This window comes from Megalops cyprinoides, chromosome 7 (assembly GCF_013368585.1).
Source record: "Megalops cyprinoides isolate fMegCyp1 chromosome 7, fMegCyp1.pri, whole genome shotgun sequence".
NCBI lineage: Eukaryota > Metazoa > Chordata > Actinopteri > Elopiformes > Megalopidae > Megalops > Megalops cyprinoides.
This window is the reverse complement of record NC_050589.1, coordinates 127,632-145,007: the sequence shown is the minus strand read 5'-3', so window position 1 is coordinate 145,007 and position 17,376 is coordinate 127,632. Positions and strand designations below refer to the sequence as shown.

Genomic DNA, 17,376 nt, shown 5'->3' with positions numbered 1-17,376 from the left:
CTGCAGCTTGCTGGGGTTGGGGTACAAAATACTGCCCCCAATCTGAGAGAAAGGCTTCCTCCTGTAAGGCAGCTCTGCCTCACCCTTCAGGGGACACACCTTTCCCCGGTCATCTTACTGCCACGAGAAGCTGGAGGCAGCTGTGTCTGAGGGAGATCTCCAGACTCAGATGGATTCAGATTCTGAGTATTCTCATTCGCTTCCACAGTTTGCGGTCAAAAGAGAAAGTAATCCATATAGGAAACAGCACATTGATGCAAGCAGCATGTATCTCACAAAAATGAGCACATTTAAGACAATGGTGGGCTTTATGTGTTTAACAAGTTTATGGCAGATGCACTACTTTTGTGTGGAAATTGATGAGCAGTGGTTTTATGACTCACAGTTACCTACAGGAGAGCTGGACAAGGGAGAGTCTCTGCAGTCACTAAACCTAAGTCATTTTAATTCACAAGCTTTTACAAATTGGCTTTGCATTGTTATAATTCAAAGTCAAAGTCCATTATAACAAATATATTTTGGTTGACTGATTGATAGACTGATTATCCTAGGTCTTGTCCCTGAGTTTGGTTTCCCTCTGCTTGTTCCCCGAGTCCTTCTGCCTCATCCTCCTCCTCAGTCTCAGATTGTCCCTCTCCACCCTGCGCAGTTCAGCCCAGTGCTGATGCACAGCCTCCTGCAGGGTCTCCATCTCCCGGGTCTGACAGGCAATCCGCTCCTGCAGGCTGCGGACCTGTACAGACACCGTGCAGGACAGACACAGAACGGAGTGATGGGTAAAGAAGTCAGTTTCGTTTCTTCTTTTGAGAGGACAGATTTTGCAAACTGCTCACCTCTTTCCTCAGGAGGGCGCTCTCATCCTCCAGGAACATGCAGGTCTCCCTCTGCTCCTGCAGCAAGCTGTCGCAGTGTATGCGCAGGTGGTTATTCTCCGCATCCACTTCCTGCAGCTGCATGTGCATCTGCTCCAGCTCCTGTTGCTTCTGCTGGCTCTGCTCGTCACACTGCTGCCGGCACCTGTCCACACACTGGCACAGACAGCGGGGTGGCAGGGGATACAGCTCACACTGCTGCCGGCACCTGTCCACACACTGGCACAGACAGCGGGGTGGCAGGGGATACAGCTCACACTGCTGCCGGCGCCTGTCCACACACTGGCACAGACAGCGGGGTGGCAGGGGATACAGCTCACACTGCTGCCGGCGCCTGTCCACACACTGGCACAGACAGCGGGGTGGCAGGGGATACAGCTCACACTGCTGCCGGCGCCTGTCCACACACTGGCACAGACAGCGGGGTGGCAGGGGATACAGCTCACACTGCTGCCGGCGCCTGTCCACACACTGGCACAGACAGCGGGGTGGCAGGGGATACAGCTCACACTGACAGCCTGAGCGCTTTCACCTCATGCAGACAGAGCAGTGCTTTCCCGAGGGTTTTTGCAGGAAAAAGGTGTTCTCCTCAGATTAATGTAATGATGAAATTGTGAAAGCTACACTCTCTTTTGCCTGAAAAGACAGATGTTGTCACACAGGAACCTCACTGCACTGTTCTCTGCATGAGACTCAGCCCAGCTCTGTGAACCCTGATGTAAAGAGCTTCTCTCATTGGGGAAAAGGCTCCTTTTATGAGCTGATTCAGCCCCCGCCCACACGCTCCCCACGCCCACCTGTCTGAGCATGGCCAGACTGTCCTCCAGCTTGGCCTCGTAGTACACAGTGACCTTCTGCAGCTCCTGCTTTTGGCTCTCCTCACACTCTGCTGTCAGCTGCTCCTTCTGTGCTCTGAGCTCCTCTGTCTCAGCCTTCATCTTCATTATTATTTGGTTCTGCACAGAGGGCATGTAAAATGAATTTCTCATTTTTAGAGACATGTGGTTCACTTTTGAATTATGTATATATCAAGAAAAGAGACATGCCATGGAAAAATGGTCCATTTTCACAAAAGCGATACTTTTTTGTGTGCTTTATATTGTGGTGGAGTGGGAAACATATGTTTCTGTGATATAGTCTTTGCAGCTTTTGACTTGTTGCTTATTTCATTAGTCAAATATCTACACTGAGAGATACTCTGCTTAGACATCTGTTCTGCAGCATTTCCGTCTCCACAGAGGGCACCTCATGGACCAACCTTCTCCTCAGCGGCCTCATAGCTCTGTATGATGCCCATCTTCAGCTCAGCACTGTCCTTCTCAAGAGCCCTGATCATGCTCTGCAGCTGCTCCTCTCTGTCCTTCAGTTTATTCATCTCTGTGATCTGAAGATCAATCACCTCTTGCAGACAGCTGACCTATGAGAGGAACAGAAGAATAAACATGAATGAAACAACTCATTCATACAGAGACAGAAGAGCTTAAACGTGAGCAGAGGATGAAACTGAGGTTTTCCATTGAGGGAACAGATGGAAGGGCCAGTGGCAGTGCAGATATTATTCAGGGGTTGTCAGTGATCTTAACAATTAAACCGACGTCCACATTCAGGTCAGATGTGGTCCTGACCGAGCCACCACCTCACTGCTGCTGTCTACCTCCTTTCTCAGGATGGTGTTCTCTGCCTCCAGAAACAGGCTGGTCTCTCTCTCCTCCCTCAGCTGCCTCTCACTCTCAAAGCGAATATCACTCATCTCTCTGTCCAAACCCTGTAACTGCAGTTTCATCTGGTCCAGCTCTGACACCCGTCTTTCACTGTGCTGTTGGGCCTCCTCCTGACACTGGCACACAGAAAGCAGGAGCTCATTCACACTGAATATGTAGATGCGTTCACCTGAATTAGACTAGACTGTTTATTCCAGTTATAATGGTTTCTGAAAATGGGAAGAAAGTTGTGCTGCAGGAACCTCAGTGCACTCGTTCCTCTGTTAGTCTCAGTCCAGCACTTATTAATGAAACCAGACGTGATGCTGCAGCTGCTGTTACCGGGGAAACAGGAGCCACTCATGACCCCATCCTTCCACAGATGCCCACCTGTCTGAGCATGAGGACGCTCTCCTCCAGTTGGCTCTCGTACTGCAGGGCGAGTTCCTCCAGTTCCTGCTTCTTGCTGTCCTCGGCACAGTGCAGCTCCCTCTTGTACCTCTGCTCCAGCTGCTCCAGCTCACGCTGCTTCTCAGACACCAGCATCCGCTTCTGATTGGTGATGGATTCATCTGAAGGAGAACAGCAGAACATCAAAGAATCCATATTGATTCTGTCAATCTACCAATCAGAGAATACATACTGCTTCTGTCAATCTACCAATCAGAGAATACATACTGCTTCTGTCAATCTACCAATCAGAGAATACATACTGCTTCTGTCAATCTACCAATCAGAGAATACCATACTGCTTCTGTCAATCTACCAATCAGAGAATACCATGTTGCTTCTGTCAATCTACCAGTCAGAGAACTGCACACTTCCTCTGTCCATCTACCAATCAGAGATTTCCATACTCCCTCTGTCCAATCAAAGAACTACAGACTGGCTGTGTCCCAAGCTGCACGTTAACATACTGCACACCAAAATGGTTGTGCTTTTTCTGGACTGATGACGCCTTTAGCATTGACACTTGAAAAAACAATGGTAATACAGCTGCTCATCATTTACTTTGCAGACAGCAGAACAACAGGTAGTTCTGGCAATTTACTCTGCCTACACCTCTGATGTAAATACGGGGTACACCACTGTCCACCACTGCTCTACACCATTCAAATAAGCCACCATTTTCCATAGTGTGGATAGTCAGGCTGGAAAAGGGATCCTTTTCCAGCCATTGTAACTGGACATTCCGTTATTTTAAAACATACTATCCTGTAATGTCATGTGTGAACATACTTGATGGCCAATCTTGTTCAGTCTGCTAGCTGTAATAATTAGCTATTTGCTTAGCCAGCTCGTTACACTACTCATTTCCCATAGTAGATGGTAACCAGGTGCTGGCTTGCAGGCTAATGATCGCCCATCATCGGTTGCTTGCTGCAAGGATCGACAATCAAAGACCTATTAGAGCAGCACTGTTTCTCTAGAATAATTCTGCCACAGAATGCCACAGCTGCTAGAGGCTGAGTACAGACAGAGGATATGAATGCTCCCCCTCCCCATCCCGGCTTACTGACTGCGAACTCACTGGTCCACTCATGATGTCAGAGCTTGTTGACATTGAGGGGACCTCCAGTGAAGGGGAGAGGGGGTAGACGGATGCAGCATTATTCACAACACCAGAGTGGAAGGATTCTTGGTGATTCTTTTGAATATCACAGATGATGATTCCGCTGCATACCTAAATCCTGCTGGTCCTGAGAGTGCTTCTCCATCAGCTTGGCCACAGACTCTTGATGTTCTGCTACCAGCTGTTCCTTCTCCATCTTGAGAAGCTGCAGGGTGAAAGCCAATTCATGTTCTTCGGGACAGACAATCACTTTGTCACTTTGGAGCCATCGGGGATGTGATCTCAGCTCACCTTATTCTCCAGTCTCACAGCATCCATCTGAGTCAGTTTATTTGTCAGTTTTTCAAGTTTTTCACTATTCTCTGTATCCTTCAGTTGAAGCTGATGTTCATTCTGTTTGAGCTCTTCCACCTTCTCTTTCAGTCTTAGAATAATTTGGCTCTTAAAATTGATGATAAGACAGAAAATGAGAGTAAAATAACAAGCAAAGCAAACAGAAACACAATAAACAAAAAGGTCCACTTTCACAAAAATCAAAAGCCCTTTGTGTGCTTTATGTTATGGTGGAGTAGGTTATGTGTATTTTATCATATGGCTTTCAGTCACAGAGATTTTCACCAGCTCAGCCTCATGTAGAATCAAGCCGCCGTCGGTGACTTTAGCTTGTGGATGCAATGAGATGCAAGCATCAGTGGGTAAGTATTTACTGCCTGAGATCACTGCTGAGGCTTAGGTCTTACCCACAATGCAAAGATGGTCTTGCATGTCACTAATGTGATACAACCAAAATTATCAAACAAAAGATTACAGCACACATTTTTCCTCTGTATCTGCTTAATGTATGCTTTAAACAATATTCACAGAAAAACAATGTAAGACATTTGTTTTAAGTGATCTTGATCTTATACTTTTTATTGCCGTAAATTGCAAACGTCCAGTTTATGCATTATTTTGAAATGTAGCATTTTTTCACACACTTACCATTGATACACAGCATGTCTCTTCCACCTGTGTGTCAGCATCCACAACAACCATGGACACCTGTGTAGAATTGTCCTGAGTGTAGATGCTGGAGTCCTCCACCTGGGTGCCACAATCACTGTATGAGCTGAGAGCTGCACCTGCAACTAAATGAACAAATACGTACCTTTGTAACCCATACATCTTTACCTGTAAGCAGGAGTTCAGTGTCAGCATGGTTTACAAGTTAAGACAGTGCTAGATAATAAAATCTCATAAAAATGAATGTGTATTTTCTTCATCATGGAATATCAAATTAAATTATGATCAAATAGTATATTGTGCATTTTGAAACTTTGACATGTGCTTTTATGATTGCTCTCACTGGTTATTATTCCTTCTCATCAGTTATGCCAAATTAGTGGTTCTCTGATGAAACTGAACAAATGTTGGTTGTTCAACATTATAATTTAATAATCTATTTAATTTAATATGCAGAATAGTCAATAACATCATTATATTCAAAAGACCGTTGCCCTCTCCCTGTTATACGGGTTTCCCATTACCTCAGTGAGTATGCATGTAAGACCTGCTACATTCAGAACGCTGGAATACGGAGTTAGATTGAGGGAATGTTGTTGCGCCAGGAGACATACATGAGATCCGTGACAGTACAGACAGAGGATATGAATGCTCCCCCTCCCCATCCCGGCTTACTGACTGCGGACTCACTGGTCCACTCATGATGTCAGAGCTTGTTGACATTGAGGGGACCTCCAGTGAAGGGGAGAGGGGGCGAAAATATCATTAATGGTCCAATGCAATAAGCAACAATAGCAGGTTGTCCAACTTGGCCACCAACCTGTAATGACTTTCTCCTAGTTTTCACTGTCATCAGGTAACCCAACGCCGCCCCACACACGTACGCCCCCCCCCCCCCCCCCCCACCTGAGCGAAAGCAGGCCAGCCTTCATGCAGGGTGTGATGCTGCATATGTCCAGTCTCCAGCCTGGCTCAGCCAGGGGGCTCCAGCCCCAGAGGCCCAGACATCCTCATAAGCAAAGCCTCATCCAGGGGCACCAAGCAGGAGCTCAGCAAGCCAGAGGAGGGCAACACTTTTCACATGGAGGTGTAACAACACAACAGTGTAGTTTATCTGTTTAACAGCTTAATGGAAGATTAAAACATTTTTTGATCCAATCAGTTCTATTAAGAGAAAGTGACAGGGCCACTGGAGGGTAGCTATTCTACCCTCAGACAGAGTTCATATCTGACCTGTGGATTTAGTCATGGGATACATTTTGTTTCTGGTGTTTACAGAGATCAGGTGTATACAGAGACCAGGTACAGGTGTCACCTGAAGCATGAGTCTCCTGAGTTGTGTGGGATGCAGATCGTGTTTGAGGAGACATGTCCTCTACACAAGTCATTACAGAGAGCAAACAGATTCATTGAAGAGACTCATTGAAGAGCTCATTGGGTTAGGGCTGAGCTGACTGAGCAGGAAGGCGTCTCTCACGCCACAGAAGGCCGACAGGATCCTGCTGCTCAGACAGCTCCAGGGGAAGCATGGGTGGAGCTGGGAGGGGTGGAGCAAGCAGGCTCAGAGGTCAGAGGTCAGAGGTCATCTCCAGAGACATCCACAGCGGCTCCCTGAAGCAGCTGCTCTGAGAGCATGCCCAGCGCCCAGGTTCGAACTCAGCCATCAGCTGCCAGTGATTAGAGCCCCACAGCAGCTGGAAACTGCGAGTGTGCAGCTGGGTGTGGGAGAGGGTGTGTGTGCGTGTGTGTGTGTGGGGGGGGTCATTACCCAGAAACTCTCTGCAGGGCTGTGATCAGACCTCTGCTGCCACCAGGGTGAAACTTGCATTTATGTCGTTTACCACCTCGCATGCATGATGTGTTACAACAAAAAAGAATTTATTTCCAGTAAAATATAATGTTATTTTGCCAGTAACAATACAGAACTTTCAGTGAAATAAAGTCTGCATTGGCAGTCAATACAAGGATTAATAGCAATAGAGATGTTGCCTTTCAGTACAGATAAACTAGCTGCTTTCCATTCATTTGGTGAACAACCTCACTGATTGAACAGCCCAAAAGCACATCATACATGTCACTGACTTGTTCTTACCAACGTGAAGGTCACCATCTTTTCTTTCCGTGCCATCATCATCATCGTTGCTTTTTACACAAGACAGGCAACATATCATTTCCCAGAAGCCCTTCTTTTTGTTTGTCCTTGTGCACACTTGTCTACTGTCTGTTTGTTGAGTAACCTCTAGGCTGATCCCAGTCTGACTCATGCTAGAGATTGCAAATGATCGGACAGAATGCAGAAATACAATTACACAGAGCAAATCACGAGTTAACCAGTCTGACTGAGAGGATCTTAGGATAAAGGAAACACTCGTTGCCCTGATAAACCAAATGATGTAACAAAGCCATTTGTTCCTTCCACAGGACAAAGTTCTACGGATTCTGCAGTGACGCCACAGAATCTTAAATTGCTCCCTTGTTGCTCCCTTGATCGGGATTATCCTGTGTAAACCACCAACAGTGCCGCGGCTATTACAGCCAGTAAAGCTGGCGATCTGAGGATCATCACAAAACGGTGACGCTGCACTGTACTGTCATCAAATTATACACAAGTTAGGACAACGTAACACGCCCTGTATTAACGTTTTCCCGCATCTACATAACACCAGTGTAGGCTGCTACACTTTACCGATTTCTGCATTCTTAGGAAAAACTGTTTGCAAACTTTATTTAATAATCTGAGCATAATCTGATGATACGTGCATAGTTATACGTAAATATAGCGGACAAAGCAACGGGCTCCTTTTTCTATAAAATACTGTCCTCAGCGTTTCTTGTATTTAAAGTATCGAGTATTACGTTGCACAAGATCAGCAGCATTTACGATAGACAGCCTATATTTGTGCATCTACGTGAGAAAAATCACAACAGCCATCACAGGGCCGGCGCTGTGGGGGTGCTTAGGGTGCCCCCTTTTATCCCGATGTCTACATAGCATAGCATTTATGACGTTTTTAAGATATTACCTTCTGTGAGTCTCAGCTGATGATTACCTGTCAGCACAGCTACGCAAGCTGAGACGCGTGATGAAACCTGGGGATGTGGGAAAAGGCAGAAAGAGTGTCCTCAGCGTAGCCTAATCGTAGAATGGCAAATCATCGCTAGGAATGGCAAAGCCAAACAGTCTTGTGTACGGTCTTTATAGTTAGATTTGGGTTCCCAAACTCCTGCCGTCGCCATAAGGTTTGATTTAAGGCGGGCTGCTAACAGCCTCGGTGATCTGAAGGAGGAAGAGCCTCAGCAGCTTGGAGTTTTGTCTCCATCTGCTGGCAGTTCGCCGCCACTGCACCATGGCAGCTCTTCATGTTATACCCCTATGGAACGTGCGCACACAATCAGAAACCCAGTCATATCTCATTTCCCAATGTAAAACTAATGTTTCAAATTTTAGAGTAAAAGTTTTATATATAAAAAAGTTCCTACATGTTATTTGTTTAATATTCTAGTATACCCCTCACATGGATTCAAAAGTGCATTTTGTTTTATCTTTGAAAAATCTATTCGGCCTACAGTCTTATGCAGACGACTAAAAAAAGAAGAAACAGACATTACTTGGTTTACGGTGATTGTATTATGCTGATGCTATTGAAGATAAAATGTTCAATTTATATTGAACCTTTTGGGTTATGTACATTTCAAATACATAAAATGAAATTCTATTAGAAGTGCATTGTATGATCTCCACAGTAGGTCTCAAGGACAATGAAGAAAGGCAAACTGTAACTTATAAAAACGTCAGTCTGTAACTTATTAAATATTATAATTTTTAAAGTTGAGTTAATTTTAATAAGTTGTAAAACATTGTACAGTGTTGTGTCTCTCTAAGAGAAATGTACACCTTGTAAGTGATTTGTCTGTTATATGAGCCTATATTGCGTAAAACACAATCTGCCAGACGCCGTATACGCGAACTCACGGTCGCTGAATTAACGTCAGCGTGAAACGAGTTCCTGCCCAGGTGCATCATGGGAGATTTATTACGCATTTCCGAATCTGCGTCTAACCAATGACGAAGCAGCTAGCTTCAACGCAAGCCAATCAGACGCAACGATCCGTTTAAAGGTTTTAACAGGGAGATTTGAATTTAAACAATCATGCGGTGATCGCGCAATAGCGCGTTTCTGTAGTGTCGTTGCCGAAGACAACATTAAACACTGTTTTTGGTATCTTTTCCACAAAACAAAGTCAGAGGTTGGTGACCAAACTTCGGTGTGTAGGTATCTGAATAGCAGTCTGCCATAAGAGGACGAGGCTGTTCGTTTTATCTTGGTAGAGCGATCTAGCAAGCGCGGCCTGTTTGAGTAATCCTTACCTGCTCAGTTAGCTAACTAACTACATCTTGACATGCTTTCTTGACTAGCTGTCTATTTTGCAGTGCTGGTTACTGTGCTAATGTTGTTTGGATGCTGAATGGGACTTGTGTCGGCTAGCTTTGGACAAATAGCAAGTAAACCATGAATAGGTCATTCACATTCTGCGTTCTGAGTTTGGTAGGCTACTTATCTAGATAACAGTAGTCGTTAGCTAGCATTTATTTCTTGCTTTTTCCATGCCTGAATCCTGACTTTACTAAAATCAATGCCTATGAACTTGTCACAATGCTAGTACGATGAACAACAAATATCAGTGACTAACTAGCATCGAAACAGCTATGTCGCTAAATTTTGTAATTTAGCGGTCTGCTCGGTATATGATTTTTTTTTTCATTGGTAAGCAGCTAATTCTGCTGTGTTTTTCTTCATCAGGGGTAGCAATGGATGCTACAACTGTTAAGGCAAACCACAGACCTGATCATGGAAAGGTAACGTGGCGGAATGTAGTTAACATTAACGTTAGCTAACTAAATAGACCAGCTTGTCTGCAAATGGCATCTATAAAATAGTGTAGGTACTGCGTTCTCATGTGGTGATGCACCGCCTCGGCTCGGTATGGCCAACAGCAAGGCCTAATTAGCAAAGAGTGGGGCGAAGCTTCGGTGTCTTTGCTTTTGGAAAAGTTCCTGCTTAGTGTGTTTGTGAGGTTAAGTGACAAAGTAATTCATAAATTGCCGTTACCGGCGTTATACTAATATCAGTACTTTGAGTGACAGGACTGTTTCCGATTATGCTGTGTTACATTGCATGCATTTAGCAGACGCTCTCATCCAGAGCGACTTCCATTGCAACAGGACATAAGTGTATCCATTGAATTTAAACGAGCAACAGTGGCAGACTCCCAGACCAGGGAGTGTGAGCATTACACTGTTCAAGGCCTACCACAAGTAGACTTAACTTTTCGCTTGTGTTGGATTGTACCTCAATTGTAAGTCGCTTTGGATAAAAGCGTCTGCCAAATGAATAAAAGTAAATGTAACATGTGCACTCTGACAAATATATATGGATAAGACATCCCGAATAACTTGACCGTTTTTGTTACGGATAGACGAGCATTTATCCGCGCTCGAAGGGCCCATAAACTTGCTCTGTGTTCAGCCGGTTTGGTTGAGGTTTAACGAAAACATTGAAGCGCCACCGAATGGATGGATTGCGTACATAATCTGCGTAGAAATGTAGTTACAGTTAACGGATGCTCCCAAACATTTGCATCCGATGTACAGCCTGCAGCCGAGGGGCCCAAGCGGGTGCCGGTACCTCAGGGCGGACAGAAGCCGATGGCGGCGCAGCCTCCACGGGTCCTGACTGCGTGTAACGGACCGCAGCGTATCCAGCGGGCGGTGAGCCAGCAGCAAGCCCCCAGCGGCAAACCGAAGCAGTCCTCCACACAGACTGCACCGCCCCAGTGCCAGCGAGTCGTGCCGAGGGGTAATCCAATTCCTGCTACCCCCGAACCCGCCGCGCACGGAGAGACCAGCCAGCAGGCAAACGCTACTGGTAAGAAGCTGTATCTAAAGTTTCTTTCCCACTCGACAACTTGAAAGAGCTAACAAAACCGGACAGACACACATCTGTTGTCAGTGTATTTTGAATATGATCAACAAAACAACTTTTCTTGAAGCATCTGTATCTAAAACAAAAATCATTTGTGTTTTTCAGCTAAACATGGAGCCTCAGAATCCACAAATACAAAGTAAGCTGAAATTAAGCTTCTGCCAAAAATGAATGTATACATAGCCCTAACTCTGCCATTTACTGTTTTGTAATAGGACAAATACTTGTATTTGAAGAGTTTTGGACAAACTTGAAATTTAAGTGTAATGAGGAGAGCAGGCCAGCTGGGGTTGTCTTTTTGCCTGTAGCCTGGAGTTTATCTAGGGCTGTTTCAGGCCTCCTGTCGTACAATCTGTGGGTCTTTGCTTCCACAACAAATAATGGCAAGCTTTTAATGTCAGGGCTCACGCACAGACTCAGACGCAGACCACGGGTGTTTCAGGTTCCTGGTGGCTGTTGTTTGAATCGCTGGGCAAGAACGCAATGGCAGAACAGGCAGGGTCAAAAGCAGGCAGGCAGTCCGAAGGCAAACGGGGATAAATAACAGGAACGGGCAGGGCCAAACCAGGTAGGCAGGCGGATCAGGCAATCAGGGCAAGGCGGCAGGTAGAGACGAAGTAGAGGGACAGGCAAAGTCAGCATGGGACATTTCAAGCAGAAACTGCAGGCAGGACCAAAACACTGCAACGAACTGGCAACAAGACAGCGACAAGCAGGGTAGATATAGGGCTGGAGTTACGAGGAGATGGGATGCAGGTGGGCAGGCAGGCAGGTGGAGGAGATCAGGTAATCAGGTGGGCGGGGACAGGGCGGAGAGCGGGGCGGGGCTGGAACACAAGGAAAACGGTAAAAAAAAAAAAAAAAAGCACATGGACCACATTGACAGATAGGGAGACCACCAAAACAGCTAGAGGGCTGGAGTACTGACAGTTAAATGCATTCATAACCCGCTGAGAGGGAAAATACTTATATATTTAAACTAATTTCCACTCTTGTGGAAAATGTGAAAATCTCTCATCTCCCCTGACTTTGTTTCCTAAGACTAAAAAGATTCAGGGTAGACTAGAGTCTCTCTTCATAACTTGCACTGTATGTTTAATACGTTGGAGCCAGTCTTGTTGCCCTTCTTTCTACTTTTTGAAGCGTTTGTATGTTCTCATGTTATGGAGTCTGGAAGTGGTCACAGAGCCCGAACTCCATCTCTGGGCACGTTTCTAGAACACATCAGCTTTTTAATCTCGAATTCCTGAGTTCATAGCTTGCAGGGTCCTTTACTTTTCGATTTGTATTCTTCCTTGTTTAAAATGGGAAGGTACTGAAATTTTGTAAGTGTCCTTTTGAGTAATTTTACATGTGGCTGACCCAAGTCTTTCCCAGATCTGACACTTTGACACAAATACTACCACCACAAAGAGTGTCCCTCTGGTCCTAGCAGAGAGCAGCACGTGCCACTATGTTTAAGGGGTTAAAGGAAGCTGCCTTTGGCTCAGTGCGTAAGTGTAGAAATCTGAGCTGCTGCATGGTTCAGGATTGCGCTCTGACTGGCTGTGCATCATCTCTTTGGTTTGATCAGGAAGTGCTGGAGTCTGGAGAACTTTGACATTGGGCGTCCCCTGGGCAAAGGGAAGTTTGGGAACGTTTACCTGGCCAGGGAGAGGCAAACGAAGTTCATTCTGGCCTTGAAGGTGCTATTCAAAAAGCAGCTGGAGAAGGCAGGTGTGGAGCACCAGTTAAGGAGAGAGGTGGAGATCCAGTCACACCTCAGGTAGGTTGTCAGAAAGGTTGTCTCCTTTCTTTGTGCTGTGTAGGTGTTTGACAATTTTGTGCGTGTGCGTGCATATGGAGTGTAGCTCTGTGTGCGAAGAGTAGCTGAGTGTACGTGTGTGTGTGTGTGTGTGTGTGTGTGCGCGCGCGCGTGCGTGTGTATGTGCATGTATGTGTCTGAGTGTTAGCACTGTGTGTGCAGTAGCTCATATTGCATCCTCTCTCAGGCACCCCAATATCCTGCGTCTGTATGGCTACTTCCACGACTCGTCTCGCGTTTACCTCATCCTGGAGTTTGCACCCAAAGGAGAGCTGTACAGCGAGCTGCAGCGCTGCGGGCGCTTCGACGAGCAGCGCGGCGCCACGGTGAGCCAGCGCGGCCTCATCCAAGCCCCCCCCCCCGAGACACGCAGCGCAGCCTCCTCCTCAAACCCCCACACACACACACACACACACACACACACACACACACACACACACACACACACGCAGGCACGCACTCCACACGCACTCCGCATGCAGTCCACACACACACACTCCTCACGCACTCCGCATGCAGTGCACGCACACACACACACACACACACACACACACACACACCCTTCCCCCTGACGCGCAGGCTCCCCCCTCAAACCCCAACCCCACGACATGACGCGCAGCCTCCCCCCCGCCGACACGCAGCGCAGCCTCCCCCCCCCCCCCCCCCCCGAGACACGCAGCCTCCCCCCTCAAACCCCAACCCCCCGACGCGCAGCGCAGACTTTCCCCCCCGACGCACACAGGCTGGTGGCGTGATCCTGTGTCAGCGCATACACGCTGTTACTGCCTGAGTAGTGTGAAGGAGCTGTGTGCCTGCGTTTGCAGTCTCTGCTGACTGCCTGCCGCTGTGCTCTGTGCTGGCAGTACATCTTTGAGCTGACCCATGCGCTGCAGTACTGCCACTCGAAGAAGGTGATCCACAGAGACATCAAGCCAGAGAACCTCCTGCTCGGGGCCAATGGGGAGCTGAAGATTGCAGATTTCGGCTGGTCTGTCCACACTCCTTCCTCCAGGTACTGCCACCCTCTTACACTGCAGGATGGGCCTCAGCTGTCTTAGCTCACAAGTGTGAATACAGCTCAACCTCTGAGTTACAAACGCCTCGGTCAAAAGAACGGGTATGAAGCTGAAATTATACAATAAGTGTGGAAAATTGACCATTCAGAATGACGATATAATCAAGTTACAATGTCAGGGAAATAAAACTTAGAGAGAGTGACAGGATGTAGCGCTGCAGCCGTAGAGTACAATTCGGAGGACGCCACCATCTCTGATATCAAAAAATACCAGGATAAAATCCATCTTCTGTGGTTTTGCCCTATCATTGGCTGTCATCACAGGAAAGGTGCTTCTGAATGCGAGAATGACCCTGGAGAGGGGGGTGTATTAAGGCTAGCCCCAGGTGGCTTCACAGGTTAAAAAGCTGTCACTGTTAAAGACATTCAGCCTTGTTTGAGCGGGTCTGGTGATGTTCGACTGTATTGTGGATGGAGATACGGGTTTTCGTTCTGAATGGGCTGCTGTATTCTGACTGCAGTTGGACCTGCACAGACAGGCTGACAAGTGGTAGTTTAATAGCCTGCTTACAAGTAGGGTTCTCACTGAAGGTTTATGAGATTATAAATGGTAATTTGCTATTAATGGGAAATGAATGCATTTTTGGTGAGTTATGCTGGCCCCACACTAGAGGATAATTGGGCCAATGTTGGGTCCGGTTCGCCCCTCATGCCCAAATGCCCACATGGTCCTGTAGTGTGAGGGGTTTACAGACATAATCTTAATGTTACCGATTTGATTGGAGACTCCCTGATTTCGAATCAGATATCAGACATGTTTGATATTTATGACTTGAAAATCCTGTAGTGTGAAAGGAACAGCGATGGAATATTGAGCAGAAACCCACAATAGCCAATGAGAGCAAGCTGACCGGGAGGCATCACCATCCCAGCAGCTGACGGTTAACCTTTGGACAGGCCCAGAGCAAAGTTACATTGCTCAAAGTTATATATTGTGATGTGAGCGGGCTGTGATATGAGCGGAATGAGAGCTGTGATGTGATGTGATGTGAGCAGGCTGTGGAGCCGTGATGGGCTGTGGAGCCGTGATGGGCTGTGGAGCCGTGATGGGCTGTGAGCCGTGATGGGCTGTGGAGCCGTGATGGGCTGTGATGTGAGCGGGCTGTGAGCTGTGGTGGGATGTGATGTGAGCGCGCTGTGAGCTGTGGTGGGCTGTGATGTGAGCGGGCTGTGATGTGAGCTGTGGTGGGATGTGATGTGAGCGGGATGTGAGATGAGATGTGATGTGAGCAGGCTGTGATGTGAGCAGGCTGTGATGTGAGCGCGCTGTGAGCTGTGGTGGGATGTGATGTGTGATGGGATGTGATGTGAGCGCGCTGTGATGTGAGCGCGCTGTGATGTGAGCGCGCTGTGAGCTGTGGTGGGCTGTGATGTGAGCGGGCTGTGATGTGAGCGGGCTGTGATGTGAGCGCGCTGTGATGTGAGCGCGCTGTGAGCTGTGGTGGGATGTGATGTGAGCAGGCTGTGATGTGAGCGGGCTGTGATGTGAGCGGGCTGTGATGTGAGCGCGCTGTGATGTGAGCGCGCTGTGAGCTGTGGTGGGATGTGATGTGAGCAGGCTGTGATGTGAGCTGTGGTGGGATGTGATGTGAGCGGGCTGTGATGTGAGCGGGCTGTGATGTGAGCGGGCTGTGATGTGAGCGGGCTGTGATGTGAGCGGGCTGTGATGTGAGCGCGCTGTGAGCTGTGGTGGGATGTGATGTGTGATGGGATGTGATGTGTGATGGGCTGTGATGTGAGCGGGCTGTGATGTGAGCGGGCTGTGATGTGAGCGCGCTGTGAGCTGTGGTGGGATGTGAGCAGGCTGTGATGTGAGCAGGCTGTGATGTGAGCTGTGGTGGGCTGTGATGTGAGCAGGCTGTGATGTGAGCTGTGGTGGGATGTGAGCAGGCTGTGATGTGAGCAGGCTGTGATGTGAGCTGTGGTGGGATGTGATGTGAGCAGGCTGTGATGTGAGCAGGCTGTGATGTGAGCTGTGGTGGGATGTGATGTGAGCGGGATGTGAGATGAGATGTGATGTGAGCGGGATGTGAGATGAGATGTGATGTGAGCGGGCTGTGATGTGAGCGCGCTGTGAGCTGTGGTGGGATGTGATGTGAGCGGGCTGTGATGTGAGCGGGCTGTGATGTGAGCGGGCTGTGATGTGAGCGGGCTGTGATGTGAGCTGTGGTGGGATGTGATGTGAGCGGGCTGTGATGTGAGCGGGCTGTGATGTGTGATGTCTCAGGGCTTCGCATTCTGTGCTCATGCAGGAGGTCGACTCTGTGCGGAACGCTGGATTACCTGCCGCCAGAAATGATTGAGGGTCGCACTCATGATGAGAAGGTGGACCTGTGGAGCCTGGGCGTGCTGGCTTACGAGTTCCTGGTTGGGAAGCCCCCCTTTGAGACAAAGAGCCACGAAGAGACATACAGAAAGATCTCCAGGGTAACAGCGCGGTGCTTCTGCCATTTGATCTGAGATCAGCAGTGGAGGTGGATGAGGAAGTGACGGCACCCGCACTGGCAAAAGAGATTAAATGCAATAGTTTGGCATGTTCTCCAGATCTGAGAACGTTTGAGTGGTCAGTGGCGTGGAAAGAAGCAGGGCTCATAACTCACAGCTTAATGCTCCAGTTCCTAGGTGGGGTTCTTTCATACCCTTGGGAAAGTGCTTAACTCAGTTTGCCCCAGTAACTATCCAGCTGTGTTAATGGATGATTGGTAAACTGTGTAAGTTGCTCTGCATAAGAGTTTCTGTAGTCGATGTTTTTGAATGGATTGCAGCAGTGGTTGGACTTGTTTTTGTTACCTAATGAGTCTTGTGACAATTTGATTTGCAGCTGGGATGATTGGTGAACTCCGATCAGGTGTGGTTAGTCACTGACTCCTGACCGCTGCGCCTCTGTCCGGGCGGGAGCAGCTGTCTGGTGGTGTTAGTGCATCACATTAACACTTATATCCTATTAAAGGGTTAACTATTAATGTCCACATGGAGGAGAGGGAGCTGTAGGGAGTGGCTCTGGACAGCGTCCTGATTTTAACGCTTGTGTACTGTCTCTGCTCAGGTGGATTTCAGCTACCCTGATTACATGAGCGCCGGGAGCAGAGACTTGATTGGCCAGCTGCTGAAGCACAACCCCCTGCACAGGCTCCCCATTCAGGGGGTGCTCAGCCACCCCTGGGTGCTGGAGAACTCTGCCAAGACCCCGCCGGCCCCCAGCAGCGCCCCCCACTGAGACCCCACCCCCTGCATTTCAGCAGCTAGGGAAGTTCTCTGGAGGGGCTTTCCTTTCTGTTCCTCGTTCTGGCCAGGAGCTGTGCAATCACCACTTTCATTCCCACCCTTCAACAGTGGCCTCCTGCCACAGTGTAAATATTTTACTGT

At 47.9% G+C, this 17,376-nt stretch overlaps 2 protein-coding genes across 3 annotated transcripts; one reads left to right on the top strand and one right to left on the bottom strand.

Annotated features, from left to right (window-relative positions):
- Nucleotides 1–244: 244 nt before the first annotated feature.
- On the bottom strand, nucleotides 245–8,437 carry LOC118781258 (cilia- and flagella-associated protein 57-like). 2 transcript variants are annotated; one of them, XM_036534210.1, is made up of 9 exons: nucleotides 8,171–8,437; nucleotides 5,127–5,272; nucleotides 4,437–4,586; nucleotides 4,257–4,350; nucleotides 2,963–3,144; nucleotides 2,131–2,289; nucleotides 1,670–1,828; nucleotides 834–1,028; nucleotides 245–733 (listed from the first exon to the last, which is right to left on the bottom strand). In XM_036534210.1, the coding sequence occupies exons 2-9, from the start codon at nucleotides 5,178–5,180 to the stop codon at nucleotides 548–550; spliced, it is 1,179 nt and encodes a 392-aa protein (XP_036390103.1). In that variant the 5' UTR covers nucleotides 5,181–5,272; nucleotides 8,171–8,437; the 3' UTR covers nucleotides 245–547. The 2 variants fall into 2 exon arrangements, with proteins under 2 accessions (XP_036390103.1, XP_036390104.1); XM_036534211.1 differs by having other exon boundaries at nucleotides 8,198–8,437.
- Nucleotides 8,438–9,332: 895 nt separating this feature from the next.
- On the top strand, nucleotides 9,333–17,320 carry LOC118780650 (aurora kinase B-like). The gene is made up of 9 exons (XM_036533267.1): nucleotides 9,333–9,395; nucleotides 9,950–10,005; nucleotides 10,801–11,074; nucleotides 11,237–11,270; nucleotides 12,705–12,896; nucleotides 13,123–13,261; nucleotides 13,799–13,947; nucleotides 16,263–16,437; nucleotides 17,057–17,320. The coding sequence occupies exons 2-9, from the start codon at nucleotides 9,958–9,960 to the stop codon at nucleotides 17,225–17,227; spliced, it is 1,182 nt and encodes a 393-aa protein (XP_036389160.1). The 5' UTR covers nucleotides 9,333–9,395; nucleotides 9,950–9,957; the 3' UTR covers nucleotides 17,228–17,320.
- Nucleotides 17,321–17,376: the final 56 nt, after the last annotated feature.

Excerpts from the sequence above, each read along its gene's own strand:
- LOC118781258 (XM_036534210.1), bottom strand. The coding sequence starts at position 5,180 with ATGGTTGTTGTGGATGCTGACACACAGGTGGAAGAGACATGCTGTGTA. Across the intron at positions 4,351-4,436 it reads CTGTGAGACTGGAGAATAAG|CTTCTCAAGATGGAGAAGGA; the intron begins GTGAGCTGAGAT and ends TTCACCCTGCAG. Across the intron at positions 734-833 it reads GCGCCCTCCTGAGGAAAGAG|GTCCGCAGCCTGCAGGAGCG; the intron begins GTGAGCAGTTTG and ends GTGTCTGTACAG.
- LOC118780650 (XM_036533267.1), top strand. The coding sequence starts at position 9,958 with ATGGATGCTACAACTGTTAAGGCAAACCACAGACCTGATCATGGAAAG. Across the intron at positions 13,262-13,798 it reads ACGAGCAGCGCGGCGCCACG|TACATCTTTGAGCTGACCCA; the intron begins GTGAGCCAGCGC and ends CTGTGCTGGCAG. Across the intron at positions 13,948-16,262 it reads GTCCACACTCCTTCCTCCAG|GAGGTCGACTCTGTGCGGAA; the intron begins GTACTGCCACCC and ends GTGCTCATGCAG.